Here is a 12,676-nt window from a genome sequence, read left to right as displayed (position 1 = left end):
AAGAACTTGATTCCGATTGTTCAGTTTGTATGGCAGCTATAGTTTATAGTGATCCGATATCGTCAGTTCCGACAAATGAGCAGCTTCTTGAAGAGAAACTGACGTTTGCAAAAAATATCTTATATCTTATCGACATCTTAAAAACTGAGGGACTAGTTCGTATACTATATRCAGACAGACGGACAGACAGACAGACGGGCATGGCTAAATCGACTCAGCTCAACATACTGATCATTTATATATATATACTTTATAGGGTCTCCGACGCTGGGTGTTACAAACTTCGTGACAAACTTAATATACCCTGTTCAGGGTATAAAAAATATACAAAATGAATTTCTGTATATGTTATATATCCTCACTTTTGGTTGGTAATACTTAATGAAAGTTGACAGTGAAAATAAAAATTCAAATAGACTCTTTTTGTCAAACAAGCGGAGGTGTTATATGCCCAATTTCAATGCGAAAGACCAAAATATCATAATTGTGGTGAGATTGCCCCTGAGAATACTTGGCAGCATGTGTGTGAGTTTGTGCACATAATCGGCGATTAACTGTGATCAACGCACGAACATGTCCGGGGCGGATAATTTGAAAGACTTTCCAAGGCTTTTTTGAAATAGAATAATGAAATTTTTGAAATGACATAAAATCACAAAAGCTAAAAAAAAAATAATACAATAACAACAATGTGTTGAGTTATACTTTCAATGATCGCCAAATGCAGCAAGACAGTGTATAAAGCATTTACTCGTGGGAGGATATGAAGACCCTAGTATGTAAACACATATTTATAAGCAATACAAACAACAAATTTTATAATAAATATATGTGTGTTTGTGGAATATTTCGTGTTTGCCTTAAACTTAAAAATGTGTGCGTATTTCATTGTTTTAGAAAGCGTTGGCGAACGGAGCTTTCGGCTACTAATATCAACGCAATATACATACACATTTACAATTTTTAAGTTGTAGTAGTATTGGCATATACACTGCGCATATATAACGGTAAATTCTTACTTATACTCAAGCATAAAAGGAATTTTTGTGATAAAGCGAATGAAATTGGTGAAGCCGATTTTCAACATCGAACAGTTTGAAAAAATTCTTCGTTGAGGATAGATCGCTATTTTTTAGTAGGAGTAAAGAAAAATGTAAGAATTTCTTTTTTAACAATTTCAAATTTATTTATAAAAAATATTGAGAAAAAAAATGAGGAAGCACAAAAAATTAGAAAAAAAGAAAGTGAAAAGTTGTTTGAGTACCGACTAAAGGAGTTTTGACTAATAAAAGGAAATTTAAAAAATAATTTGTTTAAATAAATATCAAGAGGCATTAAAATGATTGCAATATTAAATGAAACAAAAAATATGCAATATTAAATGAAACAATAAAAACCGTACACATTAATCCTTTCTTTTTAAAACAAAAAGTGACTAGAGACTTTGGAAAAACAAATTTTCATATTAATACAAAAATGAAACAAAAATAGGATTTATTAAATTAAATACTAATTTAAAGAATTATATATGATTAAATTAGTAAACTGAAGCGATAATTGTGCGCAAACGTGTTAATTACATGTAAATTTTAAATATAACAAACAGATTAAAAAAATAAAAAAAAAAATAAAATAAAATTATTAAAAAAAAAAAAAAATCGACAGAAAGTGTCAAAAGATCCTTAAAAATGCAGAATGTTTTTCATAATAAAAAATTCATTGAATATATTAAAAATGCATAGCATTTATGCCGGAATATTTTTGATTAAATCATGTTATACAACACCTTGGATATGTACAGCGGTTTTGGAACATCAGCTAACATGCTTGAGCATAATGAAAAGATGAAATATTTCAAAATTTTGTATTCGTGCCAAAAATGACATGATCAGTCCCAACAACAATAACCACAAAAATTTATAACGAACAACTCGGCTGAACGCGAACACCACCATACGCCGCAAGCGAGAAAAATTAAACGTACCAAACTCAAAAAAAGAAAATAGGAAGTAATAAAGAATTAATACAATAAAATATATGGCCAACGAAGCGCTGCCGCCGCAAGTGCGGCCACTGCAAACTCCAGTGCATACTCCAATACATACGACAAACGCACACACATACATATGTATGCACGTACGTATGTATGGATATGGCTGCGCGCCGTCATCTCAACTCAACTCTTTGCATTGGCGCGCTGTGAAAATATTCAACTCAAGGACATTTAAAAATAACCGTGAAATTTAGCTGCCGCTTGTACGTATCACTGCTGCCCGCTCCAACAACACAAGCCCACAAAGCAACAGCAAACGCCAGCAAGACGATCACCGAGCAACACCACCACCATTATCACCAACACCTTCAACTCATAGCGAATACATAAATAAATATTTTCCGCGAGCAGATCATATTGGCAAAAGGTTTTTCAAATTTTTGTTATTGCTGTATTGGCGGCCTATCTATGTACATTCGCTGGTATTCGCATGAAATGAGCAAAATAAGTTTTCATGCTCGCGCTTGCTCATTCAACAGGCTGCAAAGCTTTGAGCGCTCGTTTATATGCGTGTAGCACACATTCATTCGTCCATGTGTGTAAGTGTTAATGTTTGTGTGAATTTGTCGAAACACTTTTGAAGTGCGGTGTCGTTATACGTGAAAATATATTTTTAGTGTTCGGTGATCTTGTCGTCTTCGCGATAGTCTTCAACATTTTCTGCGCTCTTTTTATTCGAGAAAAAGAACTGGAGCAGAATTACAAAGTAAACGAGCCGTTGAAAGAAAAAACTTAGCAGAACAGTAAAGATATCGAAATTTTTAATAATAATAATAAGAAAAATAACTGCATACATGAAACTATAGCAAAGTGAAGAAGAATAATTAAAGTGGATATAAGCAATTAGGCACGAAATAATACAAAAAAAAAATGTATAATAAGAGTTTTTTTTTATTTAAGAAAATAGTGACTAAACTCGTTCATAAACTACACATTATTTGTTAAACGCCATTTATCTACTTTTCTTTTCCTTTTTGCTTTACTTTATTGCAGCGAACGAGATATTTGACATCGAACCTCAGTAAAATTAAAACTTTATAAATTTCTTGTTTCGAAACAAGCAACAGCAAATCGATCAAAATGTTTAAAAGCCATTTGGAAATGATTGGTCGCAATGAGACCCCCAGCAAGAAGGCGAAATTCTGGCAATCTTACATCAGATCCTTGAAGGGTGAGTTTATGAAGCATAGTTTACGAAGAAACCAAATAAAAAATGATACCGAAATAATTTATGAATAAAGTAAATAATAAGGAAGAAATAAATAGCATCAAACAAAAGCATAGAGAAAACATATAGTCTAAAAAAAAAAATAAATTAAAAATTAACGCCATACAATAAATACGAAATTATGGAGAAATAAAATTCGTAGCTATAAAAATGATTCAATATTATCGTTCCACAAAGATTATTTAATATGACTACTAGATGATTTTGTTATACTTTTTTTGTATGACAATAATATCAAAAATATAGTTATAATAGATGTGAAACTGCTAACATAGTCTTACGATCTCTGTTAACACTAAAATCGATTTGAGCTTGAAACGCAGTTCTGGTAATGATGGGAAAAACATATCGAGGAAATTGAGGCTTATATGTAAATAGACGAAACTTATGATTTAGTCTGGCTTCAAACTACATGCATTTCGGCGCCTAAAATGCAAAATAACGTAACATTACGTTTCATAAGTTTACAGGCGAAGAAAAAACGATTTAATAGAAACCACTCATATTTAAATTTTGGTTATAAAATGAATATACATATACTGGTCATAACTGATAAAATTGTATGCTACATGTATGTAATATTATGTAGTTAATCGTAAGCAATAAAAAACTCAATTTCGATTTTCTTTTGATGATGCGTTGTTTTGCATTTAATTTAAATTTTTAAATAAAAATAAAATTTTTGTTGATTTTGTTATAAACGTACAGTTTTTAGTGATTTAATATGTGGCTATGTGCTGAAGAATTGTAACTAATCGAAAATTTAAAAGAATGTACTAGTAGAATAGTGATCGAACTTTTCTCAGTGGTTTCCATCATCAGTGAACATGATGACTCTTGATTGAGTATGTAACGTACATAAATGTGAGATCATGCGAGAGATTCAACGAAAATCTATTGTTTTGATTCAACTTTAGCGTATAGATAAAGTTTTTCCGAAAATCTTGATTAACGAGTTGATTAAATAGAGTTTAAGTAGACTTTATTTCAAAAATAGGTTTTCTCTTTGAATAAACTCTTGAAAAGCTACTTTTTTGGATTTATAGTTAGTAAGCAAATAAAGGTAATAGATGGGTTATATATTACCAACGGTAAGGTTATTGTTTTTGTGTTATATTTTGCAAAAACAAAGCAATCTAAAATTAGAAATAATCTCAATGTATATTATTTGATGAAATCTGTAGGTATTTGTTTGCACTAAAACCAGTCAAACTGTATAAATATATATGAGCTAATTAGAGAATTTAATATTTATTTGGCTCAATAATAACTACAATTATTTTAGAGGACAGATTTTTAGAATAAAATATATATACTTGCATAACATTATACAAACCTCTAAGCATTATGTGGATAATTTTCAAGGTGCCCACTCCAAAAAATCAGCATCTCAAAATATGAAAAAAAAATTGAAAAACTTCTGCCCAAGTGACATCTTTTCGCTTTTCTATATATATTTAAATATATTTATAAAATTTACTATATATAAATGATGTCGAGTTTACACTTTGTACACAGACGCAGAACATTTGATCTCTACATTCAGAAATAACATATACTATAAAGCGATTCGCTATATGTTCGAATATGCTTTTCGAAGCACTAAATATTTTTAATTTGTATAATAAAATTTCGTTTTACGCACGCACACAAAGACAGGTACATATACAAATTTCGAGTGAAATCTTAACTAAAATCAACGAAACTGCGTGCTATTTTCGAAACGACAAATCACCCCAGCCAGCTAGCCTGCCAACACGTTGCTTATTTTCGTATCGAAAAGTATATATTTTCACTATGCATAGTCATAAAATAATATTTCGTTAAAAAATAAAAGAATTTTATAAAACCGAAATTCGCTAAAATACACAGAAATAGGTAAATTGAAAGAAAAATCTTCAAAAGCAGACAAAAACTAATGCTTCGCTGAAGCTGCGCAGATATGCGTGGCGATTTATGTGTTTTTGCAGTGTGAAATTGGCGAAAAGCCAAAAACTGAAAACGAAAAAAGCTAGCGAATAAACATTGAGTTGAAATATGCAATAAAACCACAACAGTGTATTTTGCTGTTGTTGCAAACTCTACTGTGGCCGCTGGATAAATCGTCAGCTATTTTAGTGTTATATTTAAACTAATTTATTGTTAATATTTCGGTGGCCAAATGTTTTAGAAACACTTTTACAAACTAATTTCGAAAAATCTAAATTCGAATTTTGAAAATGATTTCGAAAGAACTTTAGACATAGACGAATATGTGTAATTGAAATAGCAACAAAATAATTTGAAAAACTTTTAAAATCTAATTCCAAATTCAAAAATGATTTCGAAAGCACTTTAGTTGCAGACGAATACCTGCAATGCAAAATGCAACAAAATATTTTGAAAAACTATTAAAAACCAACTTCGAAAAATCGAAGTACGAAATTAGAAAATAATTTCGAAAGCACTTTAGACGCAACAACAGAATGCAACAAAATAATTTGAAAAACTCGGAAATGATTTCGAAAGCACTTTAAACACAGCCGAACACTTGCAATGCAAAATGCAACTTCAGCAAGCACAAAAACAACGTGTAATGGCAATGCGTTACAAAGCAATATATAGATATTCAGCAGACGCATCGAAACAGCTGAGAATGTCAATTTCATTTGTGTAAATTTAAGAGATTTACGCTAGAAAATAATGGGTCTCTACGTGCTTATTTTGGATTATTATTTGCTTTTGTGCGATTTTCTCAGTTCCCAAATATGCGTCAATGTAATAGTGTTAAATCTTTTGAGTAATACAAACATGGAGGAAATGAGTTTGGATAAACATATTTGGTCTTGATCTGCTTATGGGGGTAAAATAGATAAAGTTATGAATCATAATTAATATAAAAAAATTTCTGAATCTAAGAAGCACTTTATAGAACTTTGCATTTTTAAAAGACAGAACTTGTAATTTTTCGAATATTCAAAATATTTAGATTTAGAAAATAATTACATTCTTATTTAACGTTTTCAAAACAAGTACATATTGCGTATTATTACGAACAAATAGAAACACGAAATTATTTCAATTTCTAACTACTTTAAGTGAGGTTTAGCAAGAGATTAATTTAAATTTTTTCGTTTATATTTGCCGTTTCTAGGATCCGAAGATATCCGTGCTCATGAGACTCCACGCGTCAGCCGTCCATACAGCTCGTACTTGGACTCGCCAGCCACATACAGGAGCATCTTCGATGAACCCGCCACTGCCAACGAGCGTGTGCAGTCCCATGGCTACAGATACTTGCCAGTGAGCAGAGATACCTATGGCTACTCGCCACGTGCCATCTATGATCATCACTATAGCAGAACAAGTAAGTGTTGGCGAAAATTTCCAATAGCTTTGTTGACCTTTTTTTATTCAAAATATTTACAAATGTAGTCAAGAGGGATGTGCTGGCAAAAAGTCGATTTGTTAAACTCAAATAAACATATGTAAATCTTAAAAGACCATTGATGATGTTAGTAATATTTTACTAAAGTTACATACATCGAAATCTCGTGATAAATGATTTGCAATAAATTAGTTTCAATAAATTTAGATTGTATAACTAATGAATAAATCTGGGTATTGTTTCTGACTATTGTACCAAACCAACTTTTTCGAGGGTTGTATTTTCGGAATAGGCCTCCAAAATCGAAATATTTACCTTCGAAGTTTGAAATTTAATTTATTTGTTCGATCAATTTATATTTTGAATAAAAATGATATTTAACATGATATAATCATTTTCAATGCAAGTGACGCACAATTCAGTTCTGAAAATACGGATATATCGATTATAAAAGCTAATTTATCGATAAAAGTTGATTTTCGATTATATTTATATATTATGCAACAAATTAAGTACCTTATTGATTGCTTAAATATTTTTGCAAAGACTTATATCCGATCCGAGCGATAGAAGTCGAATTTTTTTATATATTGCAAATTTAGAATTTTTAATAAATTCGGTTTGTGCAAAATTATGCTTACCTATCAGATTTTTAAAATACTGGTAAATTGCTTTGAAAAATAAATTTCTCAATAAAAATCGACTTTTTTATACGCTCAGGTACAATATTTTCGGAGCTTAAATATTATTGAAAATACCGATATGCTCATTTGAAAATGAAATTTATCGATAAAAGTCGACTTTTTTATATATTTGCATATTAAAAAAATTGTGTAAATGCGTTTTAGTTGAAGTTCTGCTCAGGTACCGTATTTTTAGTACTGAAATAGTTTTGAAAATACCGATATGCTCTTTTGAAAATGAAATTTATCGATAAAAGTCGACTTTTTGTTAATTTAAATTTTTTTGTATTTTCATTGCTTCATTCTTTTGTTAATATTAAAATTATTAATATCTTATATAAAAAGATTGTTGGCACATCTCTGAAAATAAAAGTAACCTCCTGTCTACAACTCTGGCTTGTTTCATTAAATTATATTTTATTAATTATTATTCAATTAAATGCCATCTCATCACGCATCATCGGCAACTTGAACTTGTACAGCGTCGAATTCATAGCCGTCAACGTGTTAATGCTCATTGCAATATTGCGCAATTAAAAAGCAAATACATATTTATGCCATTTTTGTTTTAACAGTTACATATACTAGACGCGCACAAATTCATTGCATTCTCGTTTCATTTGTGATTGTGATTCTTATGCAAATTGCTCACATACATGTTGCTCTTGCTGTGGACGCGCTTGTCGATTCATCGTTCACTGCAGAAACCTTGGTCAATTTTAATGATACATTGCATGCGTCATACAAGAAATATTTGCAACACCTCAGAGGTGTTGCGAGTTGGCAAGATTCGTTTACTTCGCCACACAGCAATTTCATTGTCACCAACAAATTAAGTTGAAAAAAAAAAATTATATAAAATAAAATAATTTCGAAAACTTATGTATTAATATTATTTTACGTATTGTAAAGCTTATGTAAATGTAATAAAAAATTATATAAAATAAAATATTTTCGAAAACTTATGTATTAATATTATTTTACGTATTGTAAAGCTTATGTAAATGTAATATAATATTACTTTAATGCAACAAACATAAATAACTTAACGTTAATGTGTATTTATTCTAATCTTTTGTGTAATAATGCTTATGGCAAACACGCTGAAATAAGTTTTTTCGAATTGAAAACTGGTCAAGTTGCAATAATATTGTAAAAAAAAATGAAAACTTTGTAAATGCAATAAATTATAAAAACAAAGCAAAAACACAACAACACACACATTAACACACACACACTTATAGCCGCAGTACTAATGTGAAAAGAATTTGTATTTTGCCAATTCAAAGCCATTAAAGTCATTTAAATATTTATTTATAGTTTTAACTTTAAAATGCTTACACAAAGAATGAGAGTATAAATAACTTGAACTAAAGAAAAACTGTACACCCGAGCATAAAATTACTAATAAAATACATTTCAACCAATTTAAGGCGGAATGTAAACGAAATGTGCAATTTTATTGAATGTTCTCATTGCAGCGCGGATAACGGAACGGTGGCGCACTACGCGTGTTCAGTAACTGGTGTTGAATATTGACAGAAAATTAAAGAAAAATTAAATAATAATAATAATAAATGAAATTAAATAATTAGCACATCCCTAATGTATGAAAAAAATTTTGTAGAAATAAAATATCTACATTCAGCAACTCCCGCGTAAAGAACGTAAATGAAATATTGCTAATATTAAATGATAGTAAAAAATAAAACCAACGTAATGAAAAAGAAATATTCAGAAAAATTCATTTATAAGTATTTACATTTAAAAGCGCACTCGGTGATAAGTATATATTAAACATTGCCCAAAAAATAAGTCTTTTAAATAAAAATATACAATTAGAACCACCCTAATTATYTAGGTATATAAAATATAACTTAGTTATATAAAGATTTCCATTTGGGGGTAAGAAAAAATCAAATAGTGCTAAAAAAANAAATAAAATTGTAAACTAAGTAGTTACAAAATATTTTTTTTTTATAATTTTGTCTTGAAATTAGCATTCAAAAATAAGTAAATAATATACATACATTTATCGTCTATGTGTTAAGCAGGTATTAACTTGCACAAGCATTATTTAATTTTTATAAAAATAGCCTGTTGCCAAATTACGTCAGTTTAGTGTTTTTAACGGTATGAGCAGTAAACAAATACGCCTACAATTTTGCATACGTTTGTGTTGATATGTGAGACTCACAGTGTGAATAGTGCTCAACCATTGAAATGCTGCAAATTTTTCTCCCTTATATGTATATAGTATTTACAATATATACGAATATCATATAATATAACATATGTATATAGAGTGTACATATATATAAAAAAATTGGTGAACTTTTATTTTTTTCGGGACTGCTGGCATTCTGAAGTCTTCCAATACACACCCAAAGATAAAATTTACCTCAATTGTTGTCTTCCTGCAGAGTGCAGACTTTCAAGCCAATATGTAGATAGCTTTGTAGAAAAACAGTTCAACGATTCAATAAACATTTGGCTTTGCTACAACAAAAACAGCAACAATATAGCGAACAATCGCAGCTACCTTGAAAGCTATGATAGGTTTCCATTTCCATTTCCTACTTACATATATTTATATGTACTTCGTGCATACGTGTGTACATACCTCTATAATTTGTATGCGTAAAAATCCTTATTTTTTAAATCCCACCATATTCATATATACATATGTATAGACAACATGTCTTCAGCTTTCTATGCATTTTGGCAATTCGCCTTCGCCTTCGCTTTGTTATCAAATAACCGGCAGCATTTGTGGGTGTTTGCTTTGATTGCCAATATGTGGTGGCTTTTCCTGAACATATTTATGTGCATAGGAATTGACATATAATATGTACTTCCATATGTATACTTAGGATAACATGTTATGATTAAAATTATATGTCTGAACCTTTTGTCGCATCACTTTAAGAAAGCAAATTATATCAGGATAAGAGTTTGCATCCATATTTACATATGTTTAAGCCATGGTTGAAGTTGGTGACATAAGGTAATAGGAGAGATATACACGTTATTGGCTGTAGGATCGCGGTAAGATACTTCAGTCCCATGGTTAATTTTGCATAGTATGAACAGAATTTCGTAGGTAATATTTCAAGTCAAATGAAAGAGTTGAGCTCACGTCAGTAAACTATTGGATTTATCGTGTGTTGAAAAAAAAAAACAAAAAATTGGTATAAGGACTAGTCATAAAATATCCGATATTTCCTCAAGAAAATGTTTAACTTTAAATAGTCTAGGTTTTGGTTAAGCCTAGTCTACAGACCATTTCAAACCAACAGCAGGTAAAATTTTCTGAAGAAAATTTAAATTAGTTTAAATTTAATTTATGCCTACCATCCTAACCTGTCCTATTAGCATTTAAAATTTTTTTTATTCACTATTTTCGATTAGTCAAACATTTGAGCGTAGCGAATCGAACATATAACTGGTGTAAATTATTTTCTAGCTGCGAACCATAACTGGTCTAATCGTGCCTTAATAGTCACCATTATAACCTGACCTAACGGTACTTTTAAATTTTTTTTATTAACTACCTTCGATTTCTCACACAGTCAAGCGTAGTCAATCGAACAAGCAAAGGGTATATATTATTTTGTTGCTAAGCATCAAAACTCGTCTAAGCGTGAATTAAGAGCCTACCAGTTTAACCTGACGTAATATTTTCAGTAGCAAATCGAACAAGCAACTGGTATAAATAACATAAACTGACATAATAAATAGTTAGAGCGTATAAAACATTACAGTATATTTGACGAGGTATAATTTTATATATAATCCAACGTATACATATTTTAATACATAGAACACTGAATGACTAATCAAGGCAGTCTTTTTGTAAATTATACGAATTTGCTATTGGAATTTACCAACCTTTCACAGCGAAATAATAATTTGCAATAACTAATAAATTTTCTCAAATCAAATCCACACAATTCTTAGTACATGAAAATAATGGAAAATTGTTTTCTTTTTTATCTCTATTTTTCTCGAAAACATAAACAATACACAAACATTACATAGAGCCTGTATAAATGTTATGATCTGTTTTTAGAGCAGAATATATTTAAATAACTACTTTAAATGATTCAAACTGCGGAAAAAAATCTCAAAAAAAAAGTTACGAAAAAAAGTTAAAAACAAAAACAAAAGTAATTAAAAATATTAATAGTACTCATATAATCTGAAACTATTTATTGTACATTTTGTTGAATAAATTTAAGTATTCAAATAAAAAGAATCTTAAAAATTCAAATTGAACTTAACTGTTCAACACTTTTCCATGTTTATGCGTTAATTGTGTTATTGTTCTTAATAAAATGTTAAATGCAATGTTAGTTAGCTAGTGTTTTATTGCGACTGCTAGTTTCTTGTCAACATAAACTCATGATATATAAATTTTTGGAATAATTTTTGGAGAAAGCGCGTATGTTAGATGATTCAGAGATACACCTGTGCTTTAGACAGTATAACTTTACTGTGTTATTTGGCATTTTCGCATGCTCTACTTGTACAATACTCTACTCAGTGTGGACATGTCCAAACACGTATAGGTACAGACCTTAGACATGCTGCATAATATTTTTGCTACGAAAGCGCTTTGAGTTATTCAACTGTAAATTTGCTCTGTAAACAGGTATTTTTTCATATTTCAAGTATTGAATTTCTTAACTTTTTATCCATTTTCTTTTGCAAAATTAATTTCTCATGTTAAATTATTTCGTTGTGGTTAATTTTAAAAATAGAAAAATATATATTTTCCTTCATTATTAATATTTGCATTGAAATAAGAGTGAGCAATTTCTGCTCATTTTAATTTGAGTTTTTTACAAGCAATTTGGTTTTTAATTACATAAGTATATAATTCTTAGAAATGACGAATGGCTGAAGTTACTTGTGTGCAATCCAATTGTCAGTTATTTTCCCGCACACTCCTACACTTGTGTTTGCATACTCATTTTCATGCATTCAGCGCCATTGCATTTTCGTGCTTGTTTACACACTTGTTTTACGCTCATGTTTTCATAATTACATATGTATGTATATCGTATACATGAGTATCGTCGCTCTCTATCGGGTTTTTATGCGCAAAATTAATGTATTCGTGGTGTCATTTCATTCATTATTGTATTTCGTTATATCTTAATATAGAAATATTATTTGAAGAACGCAAACCATATAAATGGCTTTCATTAAAATTTTTACTAAAAAATAGTTCGAAATAAATTTTAAATACAATTTTTAGTTTCAAAAAGGAAAATCTGAATGTAAAAAGTCCAAAATATTTCCTTCTGATTTATTAATTTTTTTTTATTAAAGTAAATATT

The 12,676-nt window shown here is 29.6% G+C and overlaps 1 protein-coding gene across 11 annotated transcripts in view; it reads left to right on the top strand.

The window, feature by feature from the left end:
• Nucleotides 1-1,045: 1,045 nt before the first annotated feature.
• Nucleotides 1,046-12,676, top strand: part of LOC108977688 — a 30,725-nt gene continuing 19,094 nt past the window's right edge. For 8 of the 11 annotated variants that reach the window (XR_001994061.1, XM_018947577.1, XM_018947550.1 and 5 more), the window contains exons 1-3: nucleotides 1,046-1,153; nucleotides 3,047-3,224; nucleotides 6,415-6,627. Coding sequence is in view for 10 of the 11 variants with exons in the window: in XM_018947577.1 (XP_018803122.1) it covers nucleotides 3,134-3,224; nucleotides 6,415-6,627 (304 nt within the window). In the remaining variant the exon portion in view is untranslated. Of the gene's footprint in view, nucleotides 1,154-2,461; nucleotides 2,593-2,654; nucleotides 2,797-3,046; nucleotides 3,225-6,414; nucleotides 6,628-12,676 lie in introns of those variants that run through there. The other 3 variants (XM_018947541.1, XM_018947524.1, XM_018947534.1) reach the window with 3 other exon arrangements.

Source organism: Bactrocera latifrons, unplaced genomic scaffold (assembly GCF_001853355.1).
Source record: "Bactrocera latifrons isolate USDA-ARS-PBARC rearing strain unplaced genomic scaffold, ASM185335v1 scaffold_117, whole genome shotgun sequence".
NCBI classification, from domain to species: Eukaryota; Metazoa; Arthropoda; class Insecta; order Diptera; family Tephritidae; genus Bactrocera; species Bactrocera latifrons.
Note: the sequence above shows the minus strand (reverse complement) of the source record. Positions and strands in the feature narration are given on the sequence as shown.